Below are 26,810 nucleotides of genomic sequence, written 5' to 3' on the forward strand. Positions count from 1 at the left end.
CTTAACTTTAGGCCATCTGAATCCTCTGATGGCCATGTTAAGGCATGGTCTGCAGGGCCTACCCCCAGAGTTTCTAGTACAGCAGATCTGGGATGTGCCTGAGAATTTATTTTCTAACAGCTATATAGGTGATAATGAGGCTGCTGGTCAGGAAGCATGCTTTGGGGACCACAAGTGGACATCCAGGAATTCCCATGAAAACTTGACACATCACTGAATCTCTTGTGAGTGTTGGTTTATCTTATCTGTCAAATGGGAGCATTGCTCACTTCTAGTGTTGTGAGGATAACTGGCCTGATGTGTGGCAGGGGCCCAGAGCATGGGCAAGGGCTAAGTTTTAAATAAATCTTACCTTTGGGGATCTAGATGTTGAAACATACTATAAAATGTCTATAATTAAAACAGTGTGGTACTGGTGCATGAATAGACCCGTGGAATAGACTAGAAAGCCCAGGAATAGATGTAAGTACATGATAAAGGTGGCATCTCTGATTATTGGGGGTAAAGATGGATTTTTACATAAACAGTGCTGAGATGACTGAGTCATCATTTGTAAAAAGATAAGAATAGATTCATATCTCACACCATACCCAAGAATAAACTCCAGGTGGTTTAGGAATCTACATGTAAAAAATGAAACCATGCACATACTGTAAGAATGAATTCTTTGAAACCTCAAGGTAGTAGAACTTTGTAACTATGATTCCAAATCCAGGAATAATAAGATTGATAAATCTGGCTTAAAAATGTATATGACAAACGCCATGAGAAAGCAAAGTCAAAAAACATCTTACAACATGGGAGAAGATATTCAAAACATGTATCACAAAGGATTAATATTCTTGAAGAATTCTTAAAAATAGACAAAGAACCAAAACTCCAATAGAAAAATGAGAAAACTATCCAAACAATTTACAAAAAAGATATTAAAATGGCACTGAAAGATAGGAAAAATACTCAAATTCACTTAATTAGATAAATACAGATGCTATGGTCTAAATATTCATGTCTCCCCCAAATTCATATGTTGAAAACCTAATGTCTAAGGTGACAGTGTGAGGAAGAGGGACTTTAGGAGCAGGATGATTAAGTCAGGCAGGTGGACCCCTCTCAGTTGGGATTAGTGCTCTGGTAAGAGACCCCCACAGAGGTCCCAAGCCCCTTCGACCATATGAGGGGACAGAGGGACGTAGGCAATCTGCAGTCTGGAAGAGGACCTTCACCAGAACCCAACCATGCTGGCACCACAATCTTGGGCTTCCAGCCTCCAGAACCCTGAGATTTAAATGTCTGTTGTTTATAAGGCCCTCAGCCTTTGGTATTTTGTTATAGCAGCCCGAACAGACTAAGACAGCAATTAAAAGAATACCGAGATACTTACTAGACTGGCAGAAAAAAAAAATACACACACATCTCAACATGTTCTATTATTGAGGCTGTGGGGAAATACTCTCATACATTACTGGTGAGTGTGCAAGTTTGTACAACCCCTCTAGAGGGAAATTTTGACAACACCTGACAAACTACATATGTATATACATTTTGATTGTGATCTAGCAACCCTACTTCTAGGATGTGAAAATATATATGCACAGGTTATTTACTGCAACATTGTTTGTAACTGCAGAATATTGAAAACAGCCTAAAGACTCATATATAAGGGAGTGGTTAAGTAAACCATGGTACATCCATACAGTGGAGTAGTATGCAGCTGTGAAATAGAATGAGAAGGATCTCTCTCAACAGATTTGATACAGATTTCCAGGACATACTGTTCAGGTTAGTAAGTAATGTCCAAATGAGTATCTAGAGTATCCTAGCCTAAGAAAAATACACAGATGTATAGGGAGTACAGGAAAGATAATCCAGAAAATAAGCAGCTTTGTGGGAAAAGGCTGGAAAGAAGGAAAACTGAATGGGTTCAGGGTTGCTGGGATGAGAAGGGGATGTACTCAGTGAATATATCATTTTGAGTAACCCTGACTTTTAGAACCATAGTAATGTCTCACATACCACCCCCCGCCCCAAATAAACAGTTGACTCAGATATAGGGGGAACGGAAGATCGAATGCAAACACAGATGAAGCACCAGCAAGTCATGACCACATCGAAGGTGCTGGGAAGAACTAACTGAAGTAACCCTGGAAAATTATCTAGATTGGACACGAGAAGAGTAAAGGTAAAAGTTACTTCACATAAGTGCTGAAATACAGTTATTAAAAGTATTTCTTATAGGGATATATTTAGCAATTCTGAAACTATACTAGGATCAATTTAGTAGACTCGATTTAATAGACTAAAACAAATAAGTAAATAATCTGTAGATTATGAGAGCTGTGTTTCTCACTGTTAGAGTTATAAATAAGTTATAAATAAGAGGAAAGGTAGAATAAACCCTGTGGTATTGGATTAGAATCAGAGGTCTCAGTGTGAACTCATGATTTTAAAATTATATATAGCTAGATATGGAAATATAGCTATGTGTGCCTATGCGTGGGTTAGTATACATATGTGTGTTTCCTAACTCTGTCTTGTGAGTGGGCTTAGAAAGAGTGACACCCAGTAACACTGTGTAGACCTGGCACTTAGATCTTGGTTTCTAAACATCATTCTCTAATACAAGGAACCAGAGATTGTAGTGGTTTATTCCACAGCAGGTAAATATCACCAGTAACAAGATCCATGGACATCATACATCCTTTGATAAGATGCACTGAGGACACAGCATCCTTTTGTTTTTTAAATGGTGGTATTCCTGCCCAAAATGTCTAACCTCACTCCAGCCATAAAAACACACCAGACAGACAACCTGAGGGACATTCAACAAAATAACTGAATGGTATTCAGTTCTGATCAAAAGCATAAGATCATCAAAGACAAGAAAAAGACAGAAACGATTACAGATTGGAGGGGATGAAAACTCACAAATGTCATGTGGGATCCTGGAGAGGATCCTGGAATAGAGAAGGATATTAATGGAAAAACTGGTGTAATTTAAATAGAGTTTGGCTCAGTGGTAAAGAGTCCACCTGCCAATGCAGGAGACGGTTCAGTTCCTCGGTTGGGCAGATCCCCTGGAGAAGGAAATGGCAACTCACTCCAGTATTCTTGCCTAGAAAATTCTATGGACAGAGGAGCCTGGCTGTCTGTAGTCCAGGGAGTTGCAAAAGAGTTGGACATGACTTAGTAACTAAACAACAACATAGTTTGATAATAATTGCATCAATATCAGTTTCATGTTCTTGATCACACTGTGGTTGTGTACAATGACAGTTTTAGGGGCAGCCAAGTGAGGGAGAGAAGAAAATTCTTTGTGCTATTTTGCAACTTTTTTCTAAGTCTAAAATTAGCTTAAAATGACTCCTTTCATGGGAAATGAAAACAGAACACAATACTATAAACATTATAATCCCCCAATTTTAATATACGTATGTGTAGAAAAACAGACTGAAAGGAACTGCATCCACAACATAACATTGGGTGTCTCCAAACGGTGGAAATTATGGTCATTTTTACTTTTGTTTTCACATTCATCTGTCCTCTCTGTGTTTTCTACCATTTGATGGTTTCATTTGTTGGAGACTTGGAAACACTGGTGAATGAGACAAGTGTCTCCCTCATGGAGTTTATATCCTAGTGCATGAAAGGGAAAATGAATAAATACAATGAAGATACCTTTGTGCAGAAAACTGAACTAAGCTGATGTGATCAATGGCCAGGGAAGGCCTTCGTGAGAAGGTGATGTATAAGGTGAGATGTGACTAACAGGAAAGAGAAGATGGGGAGGAGTGTGCAGTGGGGAGAGCGCAGAGGGAACAGTCTCCACAGAGGCTGTGAGGTAGGGGTGGGTTTAGCTTGTTCAAGAGCCCAGAAGAAGTCTGGGTAGCTTGGCTGCAGGGGGCTTGTGGGGCAGGGGCCATGAGAGGATGTCCAAAGGGTAGGACGTGCCCTGCCGATGGGGCTTGGTATGGCCTTGGGAGCCCCGGGAAGGAGTGGAACACCTGAGAGTCATGATGGAATCTAGGTTTTAACAGAATCCTCAGCAGCTGGAGGAGCTGACTGCAGGGGATGAGGGTGGAGGCTGGGAGACCAGGGAGGGGGCTGGTGTCCTCCAGGGATCTGAGTGAGAGGCCTTGGTAGCTCAGTCAGGGGCTCAGCCTTCTGTGGAAGGAGGAGGGACGTGGTCAGATTTGGTTCTTGTTGTGACAGAACTATCGTTGGATGAAGGATGTGAGAAAGAGAGAAATCAAGAAGGATGTCTACCTTGGGCTTCAGCTTTCCAGTAAGTGGGGAACACTGTGGGCAGGAGCCTGGGGAGAGAGCAAAAGTTCTGTTGTGCTTTGGTACTGAGCCTATTCATTATGTTAATAATCAGAAAATAATGAATAGAGAATGGACAGGGGCTGTGAATCAGACCCAGGACTAGGTGCCCTGGTGACTATGGTTCCTGGGTCCGTCCCCGCTCCCTCCTCATCCTTTCTCCTGAGATTCCTGACCCTCTTTGTGTCCAGCCCAGCCTGTTCCAGCCTGGTCCTGATGTTCTTCTTCCCTAGGATGGAGGCTGGCTGGGGTCTGCTCTAAAACCACCACTCCCACCTCCACTGGCTCCAGACACTGACAGTTCACCAGTTTGGGTGTTGATGGCTGGGTGCTGTGCGGAGTAATTGGCATGAGTGGCTTGGAGGAAGGATGGATGGATGGATGCCTGACCAGTATTCCTCTTTCTCCCCAGTGCAGACTGCTTTCCGATTTGTCTCAAAGTCAGTGTAGGGCCTGACCAGCTGTTGGGTTGCAAGGGAAGTGGGGCCAGTGTTCCTTAAATCCTCCTGTGGTCCCCCTTGATTTTCGGACTGAAAATGGTAGAGTCAAATGCTCAGCTCTGGGGACAACAAGGCAGGCACCGACATTTATTAAGCACCTGCTGTATACCAGAAGGGGCCTTTGCATGTATGGTCAGTCACTTAGTTGTGTTCGACTCTACGTGATCCCCATGGACTGTGGCCCTCCAGGCACCTCTGTCTATGGGGTTCTCCAGCCAAGAATACTGGAGTGGTTGTCATGCCCTCCTCCAGGGGATCTTCCTGACCCAGGGATTGAACTCATATTTCCTGCAGGCAGATTCTTTACTACTGAGCCACTTGGGGAGCCCCAGAAGGGGCCTTTCCCACCCCCTTTATTAGTAAACTTTACTGTTCACCACCACTCTCAGGGGTAGGCGTCATCCTCCCCACTGGACAAAAGCAAAGCCGAGGGGCAGGCCCTGGGCGGGTGCCACCTGCCACTCCATAGAGAGGCTCTCGGCTGGAGAGGGAGACCACTCTCTCTTGGGCCACCGTGAGGAATGCCCGTGTGCATGTATGTACACGTGCCTGGGGGCACTCACTTGTGTGCATGGATGCATGCATGTGTGGGGGCAGGAAAGGCTGGTGGAGGGGCACCCTCACTCCACACAGCCTGGGTGATGGAGCCCCTGACCCTGGATGCAGAGCAGACCCTTGAGCTCACCCTGGGCTCCCAACTGTGGCCTTGCTCTCTGTCAACCAGAAGTTAGCTGAGAGAAGAGGGAGGCAGACAGACGACCCTGAACAGATGGATGGCGGATTACACTTCTGCTTGTCTACACAGCTGTCGTGTAACCTGCCCTGTGACAGGTGCCTGAAGGATGCCAAGGGAGGCTGCCGTTCAGAGATGCAGGGTGATGGTGCTCCCAAGGTCACACGCTGAGCTGGGATGTGAAGGGGACAGGAAGTGCCCCCACTCCTGAGTTTGGCAGTGTGCACACACCTCCTAACCCATCTCAGCTCCCTGTGAGGCAGATCTGACATCACCCCCACTTTGCAGACAAGGAAGCATGGCTCAGAGAGGTGTGGGGAGTGGCCCAGAGTCACACAGTCTGTAGGTGGCAGGGCTGGCTGGGATGAGCAGACTGGTCCCCCTGGCTGACATGCTGGGGATTTGGCTGGTGTCCCCACTGTGGTCCCAGACCCATCATTTCTTCAAGTGTCATCTTCCTGGAAGAAGAGCGGTTGGCTTAGGGAGTCCGCCCCTGTTCCCTCGGAGTGACATGCTCAGCTGTGGCTTGTGTAGGATCCCCATGTGGGAACTGGCTCCTCCAGCCCTTTAAGGGGGGTGTAGCGAGCACTGGGGGCTCTTGTATATGAAGTGGGGGCCTGCGGAGACCTCCAGAGCAGAGCAACTCTACCGTCCAGGCTGCCGCCTTCGCTGGCTGGCTCTTGCCCCATGAGAGGCTCCGACTGTCCCTCCTCCTCAACCCTGGGGCCAGGGGCGTCCCCCAGATAGCCCACTGGAGTTGAGGTTCTGAGGAGGTGGGTGAAGTGCTCACAGAGCTTGTCCATCTCCAAGGAAGCGCTTGGAGGCTCAGTGTCCATGCCAAGAGCAGCTCGATCTGGTAGAGCACCTGGCTTTGGGGCCAAGGAATTCTCTGACAGACAGGACCTGGGCCTTTGGCGGAGCTGGCTGGGGATGGTGGCCCCTATACACTCAGAAGCCCTGTCGGGGACCCAGGGCTGCTCACCACTGCTACCCGAGGCAGCGGCCACCTCCCCCAGTGCTGGGCCAGGCCCGGGGCCTGGGCCCTGGAGTTGCTTCCCTTCCAGGCTGCTCCAGGGCTGGTCCCAGGGCAGCAAGGGTGTCTGGTGCAGTGCGAGGTCGCTGTAGCAGGTCAGGAACTCCTCACTGTCGGAGCATGTGCTGGCACAGCGCAGGGGGCCCGAGGGGACCAGGGGGCCAGTCAGGAGTCCGTGGGGGGCTGTCGAGACCTCAGGCAGGTTCAAGGCCACAGGCAGGCAGCACTGAGCATCAGGGCGTTCGGCCAGGGCGCTCTCAGTTCCCACCCCTGCTGAGGGATCTGGGCCAAGCTGGGCCTCCCACGGGGTCTCCTGCAGCCCCGTCTCTGAGCCAGGCCTATGGCGGGGCACGGCCACCCTCTCTCTGCCCGGCCCGAGGAGCTGCCTGCCCGGGGTCCTGAGAACGGCCTCACACGCGACTCTTGTCAGGAAGATCTCAAACACCATCTGTTTGGTGTCCTCCTTGCTGATAGCCTGGACCAGGGAAAACTCGACCTCGGAGGTGGCCATGTAGCCCAGCCGGCCCAGGAGGGTGTGCAGCGTGTGTTCTGAAAGCACAGGCCTCACCCAGTAGGCAAAGCTCCCCGTGTACGTCTGGAACAAACAGGGGTGCTCGTTAGGGTGGGACACGTAAGAACAGAGCGCCTGTGAGGGGAAAGACTGAAGACTGGCCCGGAGGCTCCTGAGAAGCAGGAGGGCCAGGGCATGGGGCCGTAAGGAAACCTGGCCCACAGGCATGTCCCATTTTACAGGACACACTGAGGCTCAGAGGCGGGACTTTTGTCTCAAGTCACACAGCAGAAGAACGAGCCAGCCAGTGCCCTGGCCTGGAGCCAGAAGCGGTGAAAGCTTTCCAGTGGCTTTCCACAGCCAAGGCCTTTCCCTGGTTTCCTGTGACCTCCTCGTGGCCTGTTCTCTAGAGAAGCGGTAGAGCCTAGTGGTTCAGAGTGGCACTGTCTGAGTCTGGGCTGTGTATTAGCTGGTGACCACAGATCAGTTTCCAGGTGGTGTTAGTGGTCAAGAACCTGCCTGCCAATGCAGGAGACATCAGAGACTAAGGTTCGATCCCAGGGTTGGGAAGATCCCCTGGAGAAGGAAATGGCAACCGACTCTAGTATCCTTGCCTGGAGAATCCCATGGACAGAGAAGGCTGGTGGGCTCAGGGCTGTAGGATGGAAAAGAGTTGGTCACAACTGAAGCGACTCAGACTACAGATCAGTTGCATTAAACTCTTTAGCCCTCAGTTTCTCCAACTGTAAAATGGGACCAAAGTCAGTGGGCATGACAGACACATTGTTTCCTCCCCCACCCCGAGGCAGGGCCCTGGCCCCTCCCCGAGACTCTCTCCCAGGGTAGTGGCGACACCTACCTTCAGGGACCTGATTTCCTTCCTCCAGGGAAACAGGAGCAGGTGGATAGAGACCAATTCCAGGAACTCCAGTGCCCGCACCAGTTTGTGGTTGATATGGTGGGCAGAGCAGGAAGCCCCTGAGTCAGGGGCCACCTCCTCAGGCAGGTAGAGCTGAAGAGGGGGCCCTGTGTCCAGGAGCTGCTGGGCCCTGCTGGTGAGAGTGGCTTGCCTGCAGACCCCGAGCCGGCCCTCTCCTGCCCCCTCCAGGTAGAAACTGATGAGGTCTTCGAGGAGGGTCTCAAGAGAGTCCTCGTTGGGGCCCGGGGCCTGGGACCAGCTCATGGCGGCTGTGAGGGGCTGGATGCAGACCAGAGTCCCGTGGCCGCCTAGGCTGGCCCGCCTCTGTCCCGCCCCACGGCTCAATCAGGAAGCCGAGGAGGAAGTTGTGTTAGCAAAAGAGAAAGTGGGACCTTGTGCAGTCTGTCGCTACTCCTCATCCTGGAGCTGGCCAAGGCTGCGGCCAAGCAAGGAGGCTTTGTGTGTGCAAACCCTGGCATCCTGCCATGGGTGGGATGGTTCTGAGGTGTGTTCTACCCTGTCTCTGAGAGGGTCCCCGTGGGACCACCCCAGATGTCCACAGCAACAACCTGCTCATAAGTTTGTCTCTGTTGATTCGGCTCCCTCCCTTGTCTTAGTTCCCGGTTCCCTCACTGTGCTTCCTGGGATCACCTCCCACATAAACTACTTAGACCCAGAGGTTGAATCCGGCACTGGTTTTTGAGGGGGTTGAGATGGACCAGTCACCTATGCACTCTCTCATCTAGCCTTTATCCGCTCCCTCCTTCCCTCTCCTCCCTTCTTCCCTCCCCCTTTCTTTCCTTCCTTCCTTCCTTTCTTCCATTCACCTACTGCTTACTTCAGTGATGATTCACTCATTCATTCAGTCACTCGGTGACTCACTCCTTCCTTCCACATGGGTCTGCATTTCTCAAAGTGTGCTCCACGGAAGAGCACTTATCTGGGGTTCTTAATCAATCTCCCATGAGTGAATATTTCCTGTGGCCAAATGCATCTGGGAACTGCTGGATTAAATAAGATCTCCTGGCTTCTTGGCATCAGGACCTGTCCTAAGGGGTGTGAGTTCCTAGGAGGGGGCAACCTGTGTACTGTTTCCTGACTTCTCAGACCCTGGGTCCTTTCAAGGCTCTCTTCTGGTGTTTGGGGAAGTACCGCCGGTGGCCCAAGTCCTTCCACACTGGCCTGGGGCAGGGACGGGGAGGGGTGTAGCTTCCGAGGCAGAGGGGAGCCTGACCTCGGTGGCTCACTGTCTGGAGGGCCTGGTGGAAGGTGCGGTGGCTCTGCATGAGCTGGCTGTGACCTGGCAGTCACACAGCCGAGGAAGATCTGGTTCTTGACCATCGTTGGCTTTCTGGGAGGCTCTGCTGGCCTGCTGCCCCTCCGGTCACCAGGAAGGGCATCTGTTCTGCCTGGCGCCTGGCCTCAGAGCATCTCAGAGCTGCGCTGGCCACACCCAGGGCCTCTTTGCTCCCAGCCCCCGACTCCCCTGCCACATTTTCTGAGCTCAATGGCCAGAGCGTTCCTACCTCTCCCATTAGGAACTACTTCCCAATGGGAGGGCTACTTGGGAATGGGTCTCCCGGCTGGTCTGAATCCATCATCTGAGGTCCACTGGTGCGGATGCTAGTCTCTGACACACATTAGTTCACCTGATCCTGAACCTTGGCAAGGTTAGGTAACTGGCCCAGGTCACATCTGATCACCCTTCTGGGAAGGAGGCATAGGTCAGCTTGGGTGGGAGAGTGCTGGTGGACGTTTGGCATCCTGCTTTGACTCAGGGTAGGCTGGTGGGGAGTGGGTCCTGAGACCGAGAGGACGGGGACTGGCTCAAGGTCCCAGGAGGCAGGCTGGATGGATGCCTTGTTGTGGTCTGGCTGAGGCTGTGACCTCGGGGCCTGAGGCTGCCTCAGACCTGGGAGTCCTTGAAGAGATACTAACAGGCACAGTTGGGCTGCAACCCCCGTGCCCAGCCCCCCAGCCCAGAAACACCAGGCCTGCCCGCCCTAGGCAATCGGTCCCAATTAAGAGAGTTCACCTGGGCTTGGGGAGTAGCACTGTGAGGTCAGCAGAGCCAAACCTCAGATAGGGCATTCGCTCTCTTGGGTGATGATGCTGTGGGTCCTTCCACAGCTCGTGCTCCCAGCCTGGTCAGTCTTCGGGGAACACCGATGATGATACCTGAGCATGAGTGTGGGTAGCCTTGGGGTGGGACCTCTGGGTGTGTGAGCTCTGAGTGTGAGGGGCACAGTGTGTGTGTGTGAGCTGTGTGATGCTGCACACGAGTGTGTGTCTGAGAGTCTCTAGGAAGTTGATGTGAGAGACCCCTGTGTGTGTGTAAACATGGGTGGGCTTGGCTGGTGCAAGCCAGTGGGTGTCCCAAAGGGCCGCTGTGGATGGCTGTGCTTGGCATCCACCCTGTTCCTCCCTCTCTCAAGTGATTCCTGCTGCTCACGCATGCCTGTCTGGAGGCCGTGGAAGGCAGTGTGTCCATGCTTAATGGCCCAGTGGCAGCCCACACAGGCCAGGGTGATGGCCTCAGCTGAAGGTCCCCAGTCTGAAGACTTGGGCCAGAGGAGCTGCTCAGCTGCACAAGGTGGAGGGGTTAACATTCTTGGCTGAAGGGCAGCCTCAGACAGTGACCCTAGAGAATCTGAGAGCCGTGTGTGATTAACCCACCTCTCTCCCCACTGGCCAACTAACCCTGAGGCAAGCTCCACTCTGGCTCTCGGAGTTGCCAGGGGGATGGAGCGCAGTTGCCCACAGTGGCAACCAGCTCAACAACACCCTGCCTGGGCTTCCCACCCTTCCCAGTTTCACGTCCCGCTCCCTGGTGCTGTTCCTGGGGTCACCTTCCTCATTAACCCCTTGCACACCCATCCTGTCCCAGGGCTGGCCCTGCCCCTCCTCCCATCCCCACGATCCTGGGAATTTAGTTTCACTTCCGTCTTCTTGGGGCCCCCATGAGCCCCACTGCCTAGTGCTCATGTGGGCCTAGCCTCTCAGGGCCCCCTGGCAGAGAGAGCCAGACATCAAGTCTCCTTCTAGGAGTGTGAGGAACTTGGGTGTGGGGCCATAGGTGAACACGCCATAGTGTGTCAGAGTGGACACAAGGCATGCTGTGGATGGAGGTGGAGAACACTGAGCTTGATAACCCCTGGGGGGTGGTGGGATCCTGAGTTTGTTTGCTTTTGGAACTGGGTGTGGGTGTGGGGTCGTTCAGGTTGGGATTGCCATGGGTACCAGATGGGCTGGGCAGCACCACCATGAAGGCTGCCACATTCATCCCCAGAAGGGGCCTCAGACTACAGAGGTGGCACCTGAGCTGTGCACAGTGGTGTTTAGGACAGGAGAGTCATTGTTTTGCACACTGTGAGAGGTGCTGAGCTATCTACCTGTGCCCAGAGAGATGCTGCGGGGTGGGGGTGTGGGGTGGTGGCAGGAATGATTCCTGTAAATGGAATGCTTGAACGGTTTAAACCTCATGGAACATCCCAAGGGTGGAGGACAAGCCCAGGACCAAAACAATTTCTGTTACAACTACGAGTGTCCGCAGGCAGTGGGTTAGAAACGGGGAGAAGGGAATTTGCATCTTTCAGGGGCTGACTCACTGGCTTTGAACAGTGGCGCCAGGCAGCCAGCAGGTGGCAGCGTGGGCTTGCAGTGGGGCCTGGGACAAGGCTGTGCCTTCCTTCAGGATCGCACCCCACTTACAGGGCCCTTGGGGGTTTAGGACTATGCTGATGGGTTCTACCTGAATTCGAGTAGGAGGCAAGAGTGACAGAGAAAGGGAACCTGTCAGACAAGGGATCAACAACCAAAGCCAAAGTCTTATGGAAAGCAGAGACAAAAGAATTTCTGCAAAGGGGGAGAAAATGACTTATTTCAGTCACCTCAGCCTAATTTCCTCCCTCACACCTTCCCCACTGCTTCCTGGTAGTCAAAGCTGTCAGAGTGTGGAGTGAAATGCCAGTCTTCTGTGTTCCTGGAGTCAAGTCCTGCAAGGTTGTGGCCTGTCTTGGTGGCAGTTACACTGGCCAAGTCTTGGAGAATCAATGGCATGTTTTAGAGAGGTTTTAAAAAAATTACGGCTTCCCAGGTGGCTCAGTGGTAAAGAATCCACTTGCCAAGCAGGAAATGTGGATTCAGTCCTTGGTCCGGGGAAGATCCCCTGGAGGAGGATATGGCAACCCATTCCAGTATTCCTTTCTGGAAAATCCCATGGACAGAGGGGCTTGGCAGGCTGCTGGTCCATTGGGTCGCCAAGAGTCAGATACAACTTAACCACTAAACAACAACAACAAACTAACTGGTGTAAATCACTGACTACCCAAATATCCCTGTCCTAGAAGAATAACAAGGTTTTGGTGACTGCTGATTTTAAGAAAAGTAACATATTTTCAGTTTGTTGCTATTTAACACTTTTCTTACAAGTGTCAGATGGTGCCAACCCCACCATGGGCTCCTTATTCAGGCTACTTCTTGCAACATTTTTTATTGATATATTTATTTTGAACACAGAAAAGATACATTGTTGCTTATTTAGCGCTTAATCCAGGGACAAGAAAAGCTGCTCGGCTCCATCCCTTCAACACTGATGAGCATGTGGGGGTTTTTACCTTCCCCCCCAACCCTGGCACTTTCTAGGGTTGCAGAAGCAAGATGTGTTTCTTAAAAGAACCTCACCCCTGGAGTGCATTTTAAAGGCTATACAGTACAACAGACAAGAGATTATTTTTTTGCCTAGAAAACAGTACACCACAAAGGTGGACAAAACTGCGTGTAAACAAGGTCCCTTCCCCGGGCAGAGTCAGGGGCTCCAGGATGCTACAGAACTTCTGGGTGGATTCCTTTCAGTTCTGCACCAGAAGAAATGCTATTTCTACAGAAAATAAGATTCACGATTGCCTTCCTCGCCACCTCTCTTCTTAAGAAAGGGATTACTAAATTGTCTTAGCCCTTTATTGGAGGAATGGAAATGTGAGGGAGAGGCTGGTTGGGGGTGCTGCAGTTTATGGAGGGGGTGGGAAGGGAGGCAGGGTAGGTTGGAGGACTGCCGCTGGTGATGCCGGCGGGGACGCTCTTCCCTGGCACTGGGCTGCCACCCTCATGCAAGCTGGATCTGCAGGCATCAGCTCTGTTACCTGCGTGGTCTCTGATGGAAATTGCTGGGATTCAGGGGCCAAAGTCTGAGTCTGTCTACAACCAGGCCCACGTACCCCTTTCTGCGGTAGCCCCAGCAGCAAGGCTGAGGTGCAACCACTGGTCCTCTCGAGGTGGCACGGTGGGGCCCACATCCCCTTGAGTTCATCTGCTCCAGCACCATGGAGGGCACACCAGAAGGTGCTGGCTCCCAACTCCCAACCTGAGCCCTCACCCAGAGGGACAGCACTGCTCCAGGGGTCTGGTCTGTCTCCAGCCCACTCAAGCTTAGGCCATTAATGGTCGGCAGGGCATGTACCTAGTGAGGGGCTGCTCCTCTGCCTCAGCGCCTGGCCCCAGGCAGGCCCCTCCCCGTCTTCTTTGAAGACCCTCAGTCCCAGGCAGTGGTTGGACAGACATGGGCACAGCTGTGACTCACTACCACCACCCCACCACCACCACCGCACGCCGCTGAGGGCCCTGTCCATCACTCGTGGCTTGGAGTGGGGGCTTTGGAGACAACTCCGCTAGCATCACCAGACGGAGGGTGGGCTGGATTAGGGATGGGGCAGGGTGAGGCGAGGCTCTCCAGATGTGCCTGGGCCCCTAGTCCCGACTCCCTCACCCTGTAAGTGGCAGGTGTTGTGGCTCTTCTGCCCCAGGGTGGGGACAGAGACAGTGTGGAGCTGAGCCTCACTGAGGCCTGTCCCGCCAACGGGAGGACCAGCTGCCTCCTGGGGGTGGGGGGTGAGTTTGGGCAGTCAGCTGACCTGGGATGGCTGAGCGGCTTCTAGGGAGCAGAGCCAGCGCTGGGGCCCAGCCTGCCCAGTGAGAGCAGGGCAGACGGCCTGGGGGGAGGGCCGAGTGAACCCCAGCCCCTTCTCTGCCTCCCTTTTCCCAGTACTGGCTCCAGGGGCATTGCTGGCAGGCTGGGGAGGAGACTGGAGGTCAGGAGAGCTTCGTCTGCAATGAAATCTTTGCAGGTGGGATTGTGTATCGGGGCGGGGGGGGGTAGGCCTGTGTGTGTGTGCATGCCTGCACATGAGAGGGGCGTGTCTGGATGTGTGTGCGCACATGGGTGTGTCAGTGTGTGTCTGTCCAAGTTGTGTGTATATGTGTGCATGTGGGGGTGTGGTGTGAGCATCTGTGTGTGTGTGTGTGTGTGTGTGTGTGTACATGCCCCTGTGTGCCAGAAAGATGTGACTCAGCCCCGAGGGGCCGGCAGGACCTGACCACCAGGTCACTCACATGATCCGCTCTGGGCCCAAGGCCGGGGCCTGGGTTGTGGCGGGCGAGCCCTGGCGGCTCTGCGGGCCTGGTTGTGGTCCAGGCAGCGGCAGCCGGCCTGACGGGGGGCTGGCCCCACACACAGCCTCGTAAGGGGGCAGGGTGTCCATGGAGACAGTGCGGAGGCTGCTCTGGCCCTGCGGCCTCTGCGCCTGCCGGTGTCGGCCGGGGCTGTGGCCACTGCCCGCGTCCAGGGCGCCGTCCAGCTCGGGGCAGGAGTCGGTCAGTGAGTAGGGGGGCGGGGCATCCGTGGGAATGTAGAGCTGAGTGGCACCCGGCCCCACACACTCCTCGTAACTGCAAGAGAAGAAGCTCCCTCAGGCCCTGTGCAAGCTGGCCGCAGTGGCGGGTGGTGGGGTCTCCCTGCCAAGGGCTGGAGCCACAGTGACAGCCTGCCCAGGAGTGAAGCAGGCCAGGCCTTGGTCCCACTGACTCCAGTGAGACCCCTCCACTCCCTGGGGAGGAGCGCCAGGCACATCAAGGCCTGGCTTCTGGCCCTGACTCAGCCCCGGTGTCCCTGTGAACATGTGTGAGTGAGTCACCGAATGCTGGGTCCCAGGTCTCTTAGAGCAGCAGCCACCACTGCCGAAGCATCTCCAGGTGGGGCTCCCAGTGTGCGGGAGCGCTGGTGGGGGCAGCCAGACACTCCTTGGTCTCAGGTCACCCCAAAGTGCTCCTTGAAGGGCTGGGGAGGACTCCCTGGGGGACCCTCTGAACCTGAAGCTGCAGGGCAGAAAATCACCCATCCTCCGGGAAAGTCCATCCCTCCAGTGACCCCGGGGGTGGTGGTGGAAAAGGGTGAAAAGGTGATGGGGAGGATGGGACTGTGTGCAGGGCGCAAGGGGACCCCCAAGATGGGTCGTGCTGGTGTCCTGACGACTCCTTCCAGGTCCTAAGTGGTGGTGAGGTGCCTGAGAGGGGCTGCCAGGACGGGACCCAGAAGAGAATCCCCCAGGACAGCGCCACCTGGTGGGCCATAGGCGCAACTGGAGACAGTGACACCTGTCCCAGCGGGTGTGATCTGGACTCGGGCTCATACTAAGGGTGACAGAGGATGAGATGGCTGGATGGTATCACCGAAGCAGTGCACATGAATTTCAGCAAACTCCGGGAGATAGTGAAGGACAGGGAAGCTTGGTGTGCTGTAGTCCATGGGGTCGCAAAGAATCGGACAGGACTAGGCAATTGAACAACAGCCAAGGGGCTCGGGCCTGGACCCTCCACCTCAGCTCCTCACCCAGCCTGAAGCAACTGAACGTTTCTTCTTTTCGCCGTTTGGAGTGTCCCGAGGTGACATCTGCTGAGTCACGCCCCGCCTCACTTGGTCAGGAGGGTGAGGAGATGGCCACGCCCACTGAGCAGATGTGTTCTGCGTTTGTACCATCTAGGGTGTTGCCAGTTCCCGTGGGGGCGGGGCTTCCTGCCCGGAGCCCCGCCCTCTCAGACCCTCCGACCGCCCCCGCGTGGCCTCCTTACCCGGGTGGAGAGTCTGGGTACAGCTCTCGGAGCACCGTGGCGTCCACGTCCCCATCAGAGCTAAGGTCCAAGGGCGGAGGCCAGTCCTCGGCGGGGCCGCAGTCGTACCGCATCCTGTGGCTCGGGCGGCCGTATGTGTGCCCGTCTGACACTGCAGGGAATGGACGGACATTCGGCCTGGGTCTCAGGCTGGCGCCAGGGAGGGTCCTCACGGGTCTGCCTGCGGCCACTGAGATTCTGTTCTCTCCAACTCACTATCTTGGCCCTCCCTCACCATGTGCAGCTGCCTTCATCCCCTCAGCGAGCCCCAAAATATGAGTGCCAGTGGTCACAGAGAGGAAGCAGAGCTGGCCCGGCCCTGGCGGGGCTCCCAGGGTGCTGAGCAGCCTGTCCTGGGGACAGCCAGGTCGTGAGCAGCACATCATGAGCTTTGATAGATGTCGTACCAGGGCTGTGGGAGCAGAGAAGGGCCCAACCCAGCCAGGATGTCAGGGAGGGCTTCCTGGAGGAAAGGCTCTCAGAATTGAATCTTGTCTAGAAATTAGTCAGGGGGAGAGGGGCAAGCCTGGCAGAGGGAATAGAACAGCGCAGGTCAAGGGCGGTGGGGGTGCGGGGAGATGGGAAAGAAGACTGTAGTGTCAACAGCATGCTTTGAGCTGTGGAGAAGGACTGGGGCATGACAAATGGGGAGGAAGTGTCGGAGGATGAGGACTGCAGAGGTCTCTGGGGTTAGGTCTCCCTCCCTTTAGGTTTCCCAGGAAGAAAATGGGGCTTCTATGATGAATCCGGGTGACTTTACAGACTACACTGTCTTCTGTTGTTGTTTTTATCGCACAAGTACATCAAACGCTCTTCAAATGTCCCGAAGCTGAGAAACATTTAACTGCTTGTGCAGCATTTACCAACAGAATCTTATTTTCTTAGACCTAGTGACACTGCTTAGGAAATGCCGACGGAGTAGTCTTCTCATTCTACAGCTGGGGTTCAGGGAGGATCAGTGACTTGACAGAGGCCACACAGCAAATTATTGGTAGGACCAGAGGGTGACTGGATGTCCTGGCTCCAAACCCTAGGAGCTCTCCACCTCCCAGTTCCCAACAGGTCTGGTAGAGGATGGAGGACAGTGGGAGCTGCAAAGATGGCTGAGACACGAGGTCCCTGGACCCCCCTGGCCTCTCCGGTGGCTCCTCCCCTCAGAGGGTGGGGCCTGAAGTGGGCGGGGTTTGTCTGCTTTGGGTGCGACTGGCGACCTTTCTTTGAGGTCAACAGCACTGTTGGGTTGCCCTTCTCATACTATAGCCAGGAGCTCAGGGTCCTGTGGCTGGTAGAGTGTGCACCTGGAATTCACGCATAGTCTATACAACCCCGAAGACTGCTCCTTGCATTCCCCAAACTCTCTTTCCCACTCTTGACACAATGGTGAGTGGAAAAATCTGGATACAAAACTCCATCTGCGGGTACAGTCCCAGGATTATCTACAGACATCAAGAAGGCTCTCAGAAGAAAATATCCCAAACAGTGGCTCTGTTTGGAGGACAGGAACAGAACCCTTAATTTTTCATGTTTTCTGTATTTTAAAGGTTTTCCACAGTGATCACACATTATGCTTCTACTAGGAAAAAGGACTCCAATAACATGCTGAGAAGATGCTGAAATGAGATTTGTTTCCTTTTAGGTCACCAGCTGAAGAATGAGAATTTGGGGAAGAAGTTGGGGAAGAAACTGAGGAGAGAGGAAAACATGAAACAACTGGGTGAGGACAGAAGTGGCACAGTGGCTGGCCACTGGACTCCAGTGCTGGGTCCCATTCTCACCAGTGTTGGCGGGCAGGGCCCCATCCACTGTGTGTTGGGGTCAGGGGCAGCCAGGGCTGTCTGGACCTCAGGAAAGCTGAGGCTGTTTCCTGGTGGTCAGGCCTGAGAGCCGACTGGGTTGAACCATGCTGCTCTTTACCTCTCTCTCCCTGGGGCTACTTTCCTTGCCCTCACCCCCACCCCCGCCACAGGCTGAGCATCTTAGGGAAACTGAGGCCACCCTGAGGCATTCACCTAGCCCAGACCCCAGTCCTGAGATGACCCAGGTCAGCCCCAGACATCCAGGTGGGCAGAGTTCTCAAGGAACAGCTGGAAAGAAACTCCACTCCCCTAATCTGAAATCCCCAAATTCCTTTCTCCTCTACCCTCCTTTTTTTTTTCCTCATCAGCACACACCCAAATAGTCCAGGGAGACCCATACCTCTCTCTTCCCTTATTTACCCAAGTTAAGGTATACCTCTGTTCATTATTCAGCCCCAGTCCAAGGTTAACAACCTTAGACAGGCTCCGGAGAGCAGGGAAGAGGAACTTGCATCCATAAGCTTCACTGTGCAGTAACCTCAGGATCTTATTCATCCTCACAAGGGTTTGTGAGAGTGGCACAGTGGGTGCCTCTTTCTTTCAGATGAAGAAACAGAGATGTGAAGTCACTTGCTCTAAACCTCTAGCAAGTGAGAGAGGGCCAGATCCATCTGCTAAAGCTCAAACTCAAGATCTTTCCATCTTATGGAAAGAGAACAAATTTCTTTCTCTCTTCCTCTCCCTCTTCTTCCGTCTTTTCTTCCTCCTTTCTTCCCCAGTCTCTCTGCCTCATTCATTCATTCATTCACTCACTCCTTCATTCATTCTCAAACATTCATTGGCACCTCTCTCTGCACCTGACCAGCCTGCAGAAGGGCCCTGTGGGCAGACAGGGGCGGACTGACTTTGTCCCAAGGGCAGTGGGGAGCCACTGAGTGGCACTGAGAGAGGTCACAGTTCAATCATGTTGCTTGTCCCATGGAGAATACCTTGGGGGTACCAGGCCAGTGGCTGGCAGATGTGGGGGTTGCAGCATTAGTGAAGTGACCCCGAAGCAGCCTCTCTCAAGGGGAAGAGATAATGAAAATAGTTAACATTAACTGGGCACTTACTCATAAACCAGGCACTGTGCTATCTTAGACCTGACAATAACTTTGGGGCGGGTCCCCATGTACCCATTGTATAGATGACTCACAGAGTTGAGCGACTTTCCTGAGGTTGTTTGGTAAGAAGTGGAGATGAAGGCTGCTGTGGACCCTGCATCTGAGGTGCCTCTGTGTCTGAGATGTAAGAGCCTCGGGGCATCGGGTGAGGAGGATGGGTGGGGCCTGGAGCTGGAGGGCGCGGGAGCTGGAGCAGGGGTGGGTCCTCCTGAGAGAGGACCTAGGGCCCAGGGTGGGGCTCTGAGGAACCCTGAGATTCTTCTTCCCAGGAATCTACCAGCAAGTCTGAGAAGAAGCCACCAGAGCAATGGGAGAGAGCCTGGAGAGGCTGAGTCCCTGCAGCCAGGGAGGGCATCTGAAGGACAGAGGGTCCCCGGGGCCAGGAGGCTGGTGCTTGTTGGAGCTTGGTGGCTCTTGGGTCCCCTCTCCCCTGGCTTCTTTCCAAGCCTCTTGGCAGTCCCTGGTGTACCCCCTGAGGCCGGGGGATGGCCTGGGGGCATCAGCACCTGCAGGCCTCCTGCTGAGGCCCCAAAGCCAGAGCTGAGAACAGCCCGAGGGCAGGGAGGCGGGAGCCCCACAGCAGGGTCTCCACGGTGATGGGGCTGCGGGGCTGCAGTGAGTCAGCAGCAGGCAGCAAAGGCCTGAGTCCAGACGCAGCCTGGCGGCAGCCTGCTACCACCCCACCTGCTCCAGAGCCAGGGCTGGGGGCTTGCTCCTGTGACACTGGCCCCATGGCCCCACCACACCCTCAGGACGGACTAGCCTGCCCCGAGGCCTCTCTCTCTCTCCTCAAGGCCAAGGTCGACCTCTCCACTCAATCTTGAAAATTCCCCTGGCCCTCTCTCCTGAGCTCTAAGTCCCAGGCTCAGGCTCGGGCACGTTCAAGCCAGTCAACAAGTCCCTCTAGCTCCTGGTCTTTAAAATGGGCTAGCACGGCTCTTGCTGGTAAAGTGAGATGGGCTGGTGACTTCCTCTGCTGTGGAGCAGGTCCCCCTGGGCTAGGCCCGTGCTGGGCTGTGAGCTCAGTGCGAGGAGATCTATGGCTGTCCCGGGTCAGGGCGCTGATGGGGGTGGGTGCAGTGCTCAGGAAGTCCTGGGGAGTGGGAGTCACCCCTGCCTGGGGGGGGGGAGGGCGCGAGGAGCAGCAGAGAGGCTCTAAAAGGAGGAGGCATTTGTGCCAGGTCTGGAAGGACAAGCAGGCTTCTGTCAGATGGGGAGGTAATGGGGAGTGGCATTCTAGGCTCGGGGAAGAGCGGTGCAGAGGAGGGAGGGAGCAGGAAGGAGGCGCCTTGGGTGGCGAGCAGGAGGGGTAGAGGGCAAGGGTTGGGCTATGTGCGGTGGGTAGGCTGGCCATCCTGGGCCTGACTGGCTCCATCCTGGGGTGGGAGAGGTCGAGGGTGGCACTGGGCTCCTTGTTGGGGGTGGGCACGCCCTGGGCAGGAGCTTTGTGCTCCCCAAGGGTCAGGCTGGTGCTTCAAGGGCAGGAACAGGCAGGCCTGGTCTCACAGTGGCCGGGGCTGGGGAGAAGCCCTGCACCCACCCTTTGACCTTTAGCCTCACCCTTGGCAGACAGCTGGGCTTCCTATGCCCCTGAGGCGTCATGCTGACTGCCTCTGGGCTCGTCCTGACCACTCAGGACCTCTACGATGCAGCCTGACCACCCTGTCCCGCCCATGGCAGAGCCGCCACCTCCTTGCTGCTGCCTGGGCGGCAATCGGACAGGGGGCCCGGGGGTGCCCGGGGACGGGTGGCAGCTCACCATAGCCCTGCTCGTACTCTCGATGGCGCCGGCGGCGGCGGCGGTGGTGGCGATGGTGGTGGCGGCGGTGGCGGCGGCGGTGGCGCTGGAGCCGGGCTTGCCTGTCCCTGCGGATGCTGCCCACGATGATGGTGATGCAGGAGAGGATGATGACCACGCCTATGACGGCGCTCGCCACCAGCACGGGAGAGACGAGCAGGTGGCTGTGCTCTGAGCTCTCCGAGAACGTGGGGTAGAAGTAACTGGTGCGGTTGTATCGAGCTACTGTGGGCAGAGAGAGACACTGAACAGGGTCAAAGATTTTGCCCCACACCTTCCTCGTCCCTCCCTGCTGCCCTGTGAGTGATTCCTCCCTCAGCGTGTGTGCGTGTGTTAAGTGACTTCAGTCGTGTCCAACTCTGTGCGACCTTATGGACCATAGCCCACCAGGCTCCTCTGTCTGTGGGATTCTCCAGGCAGGAAACTGGAGTGGATGGCTGTGCCCACCTCCAGGAGATCTTCCCCACCTAGGGACCAAACCTGTGTCTCTTGAGTCTCTTGCATTGGCAGGCAGGCTTTTTACCACTAGTGCCACCTGGGAAGCCCTCATCCCTCAGTAATTGGAGGCTAATGTGGCCCATGGACTTTATCCTGACTGCTTCTGCCAGGGAGGAAGGTAGCGCCTTGCCCACCGTCCTGCCAACTCCCCCCCACCCCCACCCCCCGCCCCCATCTACAGGAGCCTCTACTAGTGAGGGTTGACCTCTTCTCCTGTCCCCTGAAGCCTCTGCCCTGGGAGCTCAGCCAACTCACAGATAGGAAAAAGGAAGCCCAGAGAGGGCAGTGGACTTGCTCAAGGTCACACAGCAAATTAATGGCAGAGCTGAGGCTTGAACCCAAGATCCAGTGCTAGACCAGGACTCTGCGCCACCAAGACATGAAGTTGGAAGGTCAGTGTGACTTTGCCAAGGTCTTGGGAATGGATGGAGAATACTCAGGCATTGGAGTTCGACGACAAACCATACTGGCCTTCAACACTGGTCTCCTGCTTTGGGGGTGAAACCTCCCCGGGGGACACCACAGATATCAGGCGAGCCTGGGGCTGTGGGCAGTAACTGACCCAGACAAGTCAGGGGCTGGGTCAGATCAGGGAAGATGTCTCAGAGAAGGTAAAGTTTGGAGGTATTCCAGGCAGGGGAAGAGCAAGGCCAAAGGTGCAGAGAGGTAAGAAGGGGCTTCTAGGAAGGGGTGTAACATGGCAAGAGTATGAGAAGATGAAAGAACCTTCTCTAGGACCAACAGCTGTGTCCCTGAGAGCCCTATTAAAGGAAGCTTTTGGGAGCCATGATGGATTTGTGCTACCACAGTATAAGAGGATGGAGCCCTGGGGGCTCGAGCTCTAGGGAGGGGTTAGAATCAGCCAAGAGCATCCACAGGCCTCTGCCCAGGGAGAACCAGCACCTCATTAGTGAGTCTGCATGACTGCCTCTTAATTCTCTCCCACTCAGCTGGGCTGGGGTGTGGATTTTCTCTTTAACAGATGTGTGGACTGATGCTCAGGACTGGTAAGTGACCAGCCCACGGTCACTGTGTTACTCTGTGGTCAAGTCAAGCAAGAACCCAGGCCCAAACTTCGAAGTCCAGAGCTCACTGCCCTCTGTGTCCCCGTCCCTGGCATGCTGATCCCACCTTCCCAGAGGGAGTGAGCTGCAGACACTCGGTGAGCCACAGGGGCAGGGCAAGCATTCCTGGGCCCTGTCCTGAAAGGGGTCCCCCTGTCTGCCCTCCCAGAGCCGAGGTCCCAGTCCCTGTTCTGCATCTGTCATGTATGATCATGCATGGTTTCCAGGGCTTGTGCCTGCGTGCCCTCTGTGTCCTCAAGCTCAGCCCTGGGTCCGAGTTCACCAAAGGTGCCCAAGGCATGTACTGAATGGGTGGTTCCAGCCTTAGACCAGATGAAGAAGTGGCAGGGAGGCCGTGAGCTGCCTCGGGGGAATGAGGTCTCTGTCTCGGGTGTGAATCAAGCAGGGTGTGGATCGCTACCTCCTTGGGTAGCTGTAGGAGGGCTTCGTTCCCAGGTGAGGGCCTGGACTTAGGCAAATCAGAAGCTGGAAGCTCAGCTGTGGCCACCTGTCTCGTATCCCTTTCCAATGCCATGTCCAAAAGCCTCTCCCACATTCAGCCCATGACAGGGACAGGTAGGTGAAGCAGGAACTCAGAGTTGTTGCCTGAGCTGTGAAGATGCCCTCCCAGCAGTTCTGCCCATGCTGGTAGCTCTTGAAGCCTACTGACATTCATTAGCCAGGGCTGACTTGAAAGCCTTACTTTCTGGGCCAGTATGTCATCCTAACCTGAGAACTAAGCCTTTGCTTGCTCAAGTTCATTGTAAGCTGCTCCCCTGCAGGGGTATTCACTGGGGAGAGAGAGAGACCCTTGGCTTTGGCTGGGCATGTATGCTTCTTGACTCTGTGATATGAGAATGTCAGGGTATGTGAATTTCTGGGATTCTTTGGGGGCCAAACACACACCACTGTTTTGAGAGCCCCTGCTATGTGTAGGCTCTGTTTAAAGAGCTCACTTCATCCCTGAAGCTATGTTCTCCCCATTTTAGAGGTGAGGATACTGAGGCTCGAAAATATTAAATGACCCACCACAGTCATATAGCCAGTATATGACTACTTGATAACCATTCTCTTTCTGTTTGGCCCAGGAGCCAGCCTCAGCATCCTTTCCTTTTTTTTTAAACATCCGTTTCAACATAGCACTTCACACAGTGATTACCTGGGTCATGAAACGAACCTTGTGGCCACCACTCATCCAGTCCACAGTACTGCCACTCCTGAGCCAATGACCAGGCTTTGGCTTGGATTAGACCTGAACCTGTGGCCACTCTGCTACCATATTCTCTCTAATAAAGCACAAGCCAATTGGCCATCCAACCAATGTCACCATCTTCCCATCACCATGTGTCCTCTCCTCTTAGAAGCCAATGGCAGGACTTGGGAATGTCAGAGATAGGCAGTCCTCCTTGGGGAGCACAGGAGTGTAGGGGGTCCACACTGCTCTTGACTGGTTCAGTATGTCCCAGCTGCTGGGATGGCTTGGGACACACTGGCCACCCCATGATCCAAGGCAGATGGGCTACTAAAAAGCTGGCCAAGGCAAGGTTGTGGGTACCCAGAATAAAAACCTAGGGCAGGATATATGTGTGTGCATGCCCACCCTGCTCAGCATGCAGTACCTTCTGTCGAGGTGCCAGTCCCATGGGGTCACCTTGAAGATGACTTGCCTGCCACCTGCTTCAGCTGCTAAGGGGAGCCTCACCCTCTTGGCAGTGCTGGGCTCATTACCAGCCAGGCGTGGAGATGGCAACACCCGCGCCTGCATATGAAGCCAGTTTGGGCAGGCATCCGCCTGTATGGCTGGTGAGAAATTAATCTTCCAGTCACTGTGACCGGCAGAGGTAGGCGCTGCTTTAAATTATGAGGGAAATTCTTCCAATTTTCAAATGCAGGGTCCACTTCATCAAGAAGATAAAAATGACTGCAGAAAAAATGACATGATGCTAACACCCCTTCCCACCGCTCTGCCTCCCTGTCCCCCGTACCTGCTGCGACAAGGATAGAGAATGAGGCTAGGTTTGCCTCTAGCCTAGATTTTCTTTCCGAGTAGCCTCTACAAAGGTGCTGATGACCAGGAGGAAATAGTACCCTGAGATGTGGCCCTTCCGCCACACACTAGCATGACTAGCTAACTTCTGCTGAACACCTACTGTGTGTCCTGCACCATGCTTGGTACTTTTCATGTACTATTTGATTTAATTCTTATGATGGCCCATGACGGGAACTCCAATTAACAGGTAGAGAAACTGGACCTCAGAAAGGTTAAGTGATTTGTCCAATGTCACACAGCCCACGAAGAGGGACCCAAGTCAGTGGGCAGCCAAAGCCCTGTGCTCTTAGGCAAGATGTGAGGCTGTGGCTAACAGGCACTGTGCGACAGAACTCATGTTTTTGGGATCTTGCTAAAGTGAAATTTTCCTCTCCCTAAAATGAAGCTTTGCTTCCTCCTGGCCACCTTATATGTAGCAACGTAGACCATGACCTAAGTCTTATTCAGGGTGAAAGTATATCAACAGCTAAACATTGCATGTCATGTTTAGCTAAACTAAGCATAAGGAAGATGCCCTGGAGAAGGAAATGGCAACCCACTCCAGTATTCTTGCCTGGAAAATCCCATGGACAGGGAAGCCTGGTGGGCTACAGTTCATGGTGTCGCAGAGTCAGACACGACTCAGCACAAACACTGCTAAGTTTTGAGGGGCTGGCAGGGGCCCACTATTAGAGGATCTAGAAAGTCAAGAGACCGTTCTTGGGTTTTCCCGGTTGTCCAGTAGTTAAGACTCCATGTTCCCAATGCAGGGGCCCAGAATCCATCCCTGGTCAGGAATTAGATCCCAGATAACACAACTAAAGATTCCAAGTGCGGCAACTAAGACCAAGCACATCTAAATTAAAGAAAAAGGCTGTCCTTTATCTCAGTGGCAAAGAGGAGACTTCGAGGGGCCTGGTCCAAGTGTTTTAGGGGCGCCTTCTGGCTGAAGAAAGGGATAGTGTATGTGTATGTTAGTCGCTCAATTGTGGCTCTTTGCCACCTCTGTCCATGGAATTCTCCAGGAAAGAGTACTGGAGTGGGTTGCCATTTCCTTCTCCAAGGAATCTTCCCAAGAAAGGGATATACCATAAACACACGAAGGCTGCTGCCAGGCTCCAAGTGAGCGTGGAGCGAGGGTGGAGCCGTGCGTAGAGCGAAGGGCGTGCGTGGAGCGTGTGGCGTGCGTGGAGCGTGAGAGGGAGAGTGTGGGGCGTGCGTGGCGTGTAAGTGGAGCGTGGGGCGTGGGTGGAGCGTAGAACGTGAGTGGGCGAGCGTGGAGCGTGCGTGGAGCTTGGTGGAGGCTGAGGCCCCGGCTCCCGGGCTGTGAGTGGAGCCAGGCTCAACTGAAAGCTCTTGACGGTGAGCTGTTCCTGAGAGAGTTCTTCCACCGCGCCAAGCGGAAGTCCTGTGAGCACGCCGCACACCCAGCCCTGGTGCTCTCCCCACTCTGCGCATGGGGTCCTGAGGCCCCTGTCGGGGCTGGCATGGTGCCTGGGTCTGTGCGCCGCCGCCAGGCCAGGCAGAAGCCTGCGCTTGCGCCTCCGGACTTCTGCTCCAGGCTGCAGCTGGGAACCACAGGTGAGTTAGGCCCTCAATGACCCCGGGCTGGGCTTGGGGCCGGGTTTGGCGCTTGCCTCCTCTCTGTGTGAAACCCTAGCCAGTCCCATTTACAGGACACTGAATCTTGGTGGGCTGGTTTGTCCACCTGGTTTTGAGGCAGAGCTAGGATTTGAACCTGGGTATGTCCGATACTCCATGAACTAGTGGCCTACGGCAGAGGCGGAGGTGGGAGAACTGGGCTACATTCCTGGTTCTGCCACTCACTGTCTGTGTGACCTTGGGCATGTTCTCTGCCCTCACTGGACCTGCTGTTTGTCTGAAAGATGTTTATTCTTGGGTCTTGAATCGTTCTTCCTGAAGGGTGGGTAAGCCGTAGGGAGGAGGTGGGAGCCCGGTGAATGCAATGGGGGAGGCAGTTAGATCAGAAGATTGCTCTTTGCAGCCTGAAGCCACCTAGGACCACTGGCAAAGGAAGGGCACCGAGACACCGAAGGTGCTGAGCCACCGTCTTTAGTTCTCCAGGCCTGCCCATATCTTCAGAGATGCTGGCTGGAGGAAGAAGGGGGCCACGGACAGAGATCTGACTGCTGGTCCCTGTCACAAAAAATTCTGAATGGATTTGTCATAGGTCCATTTCTCTAAGTCTGGCCTCAGCAGTGCACCTCTTTCTCCATTGCTGAAGCCACCAGGGGGAGGCTGTGAAGTCATTGGAGAAAATCTGGGGAAGAGGATTCGGGCACTCTCTTTTCTTTGCTCACCAATGGCTGGTCCCAGCCTCCCAGCTGGGACTAGGGTAGGGGACATGGCAGGGCAGGCTCATTACACTTGGGCGCTTCTGAGTCCTATCCCCTTCTTTTTTGGGGCAACTTCTCAGCCCACTTGGCGATACCTATTCTCTTGTCACCAGGAGACTGTGAGGGAGAGATGTTAGGGCATTGGGGG

At 54.2% G+C, this 26,810-nt stretch overlaps 2 protein-coding genes across 4 annotated transcripts in view; both read right to left on the bottom strand.

Moving 5' to 3' along the window:
* Window positions 1–3,399: 3,399 nt before the first annotated feature.
* LOC139029908 (uncharacterized) lies at window positions 3,400–8,339 on the bottom strand. 2 transcript variants are annotated; one of them, XM_070451200.1, is made up of 2 exons: window positions 7,957–8,339; window positions 3,400–7,181 (listed from the first exon to the last, which is right to left on the bottom strand). In XM_070451200.1, the coding sequence occupies exons 1-2, from the start codon at window positions 8,278–8,280 to the stop codon at window positions 6,069–6,071; spliced, it is 1,437 nt and encodes a 478-aa protein (XP_070307301.1). In that variant the 5' UTR covers window positions 8,281–8,339; the 3' UTR covers window positions 3,400–6,068. The 2 variants fall into 2 exon arrangements, with proteins under 2 accessions (XP_070307301.1, XP_070307302.1); XM_070451201.1 differs by having other exon boundaries at window positions 3,400–7,752; window positions 7,957–8,044.
* A 4,150-nt stretch (window positions 8,340–12,489) lies between these two features.
* BEAN1 (brain expressed associated with NEDD4 1) overlaps window positions 12,490–26,810 on the bottom strand; it is a 38,003-nt gene continuing 23,682 nt past the window's right edge. The window contains exons 3-5 of one of the 2 annotated variants that reach the window (XM_070451203.1): window positions 20,676–20,936; window positions 15,919–16,069; window positions 12,490–14,739 (exon numbers count right to left, since the gene is read on the bottom strand). In XM_070451203.1, coding sequence (XP_070307304.1) covers window positions 14,400–14,739; window positions 15,919–16,069; window positions 20,676–20,936 — 752 coding nt within the window. In that variant the 3' untranslated portion in view covers window positions 12,490–14,399. Of the gene's footprint in view, window positions 14,740–15,918; window positions 16,070–20,675; window positions 20,940–26,810 lie in introns of both variants that reach the window. The other variant, XM_070451202.1, reaches the window with a different exon arrangement.

Source organism: Odocoileus virginianus, chromosome 20 (assembly GCF_023699985.2).
Source record: "Odocoileus virginianus isolate 20LAN1187 ecotype Illinois chromosome 20, Ovbor_1.2, whole genome shotgun sequence".
NCBI classification, from domain to species: Eukaryota; Metazoa; Chordata; class Mammalia; order Artiodactyla; family Cervidae; genus Odocoileus; species Odocoileus virginianus.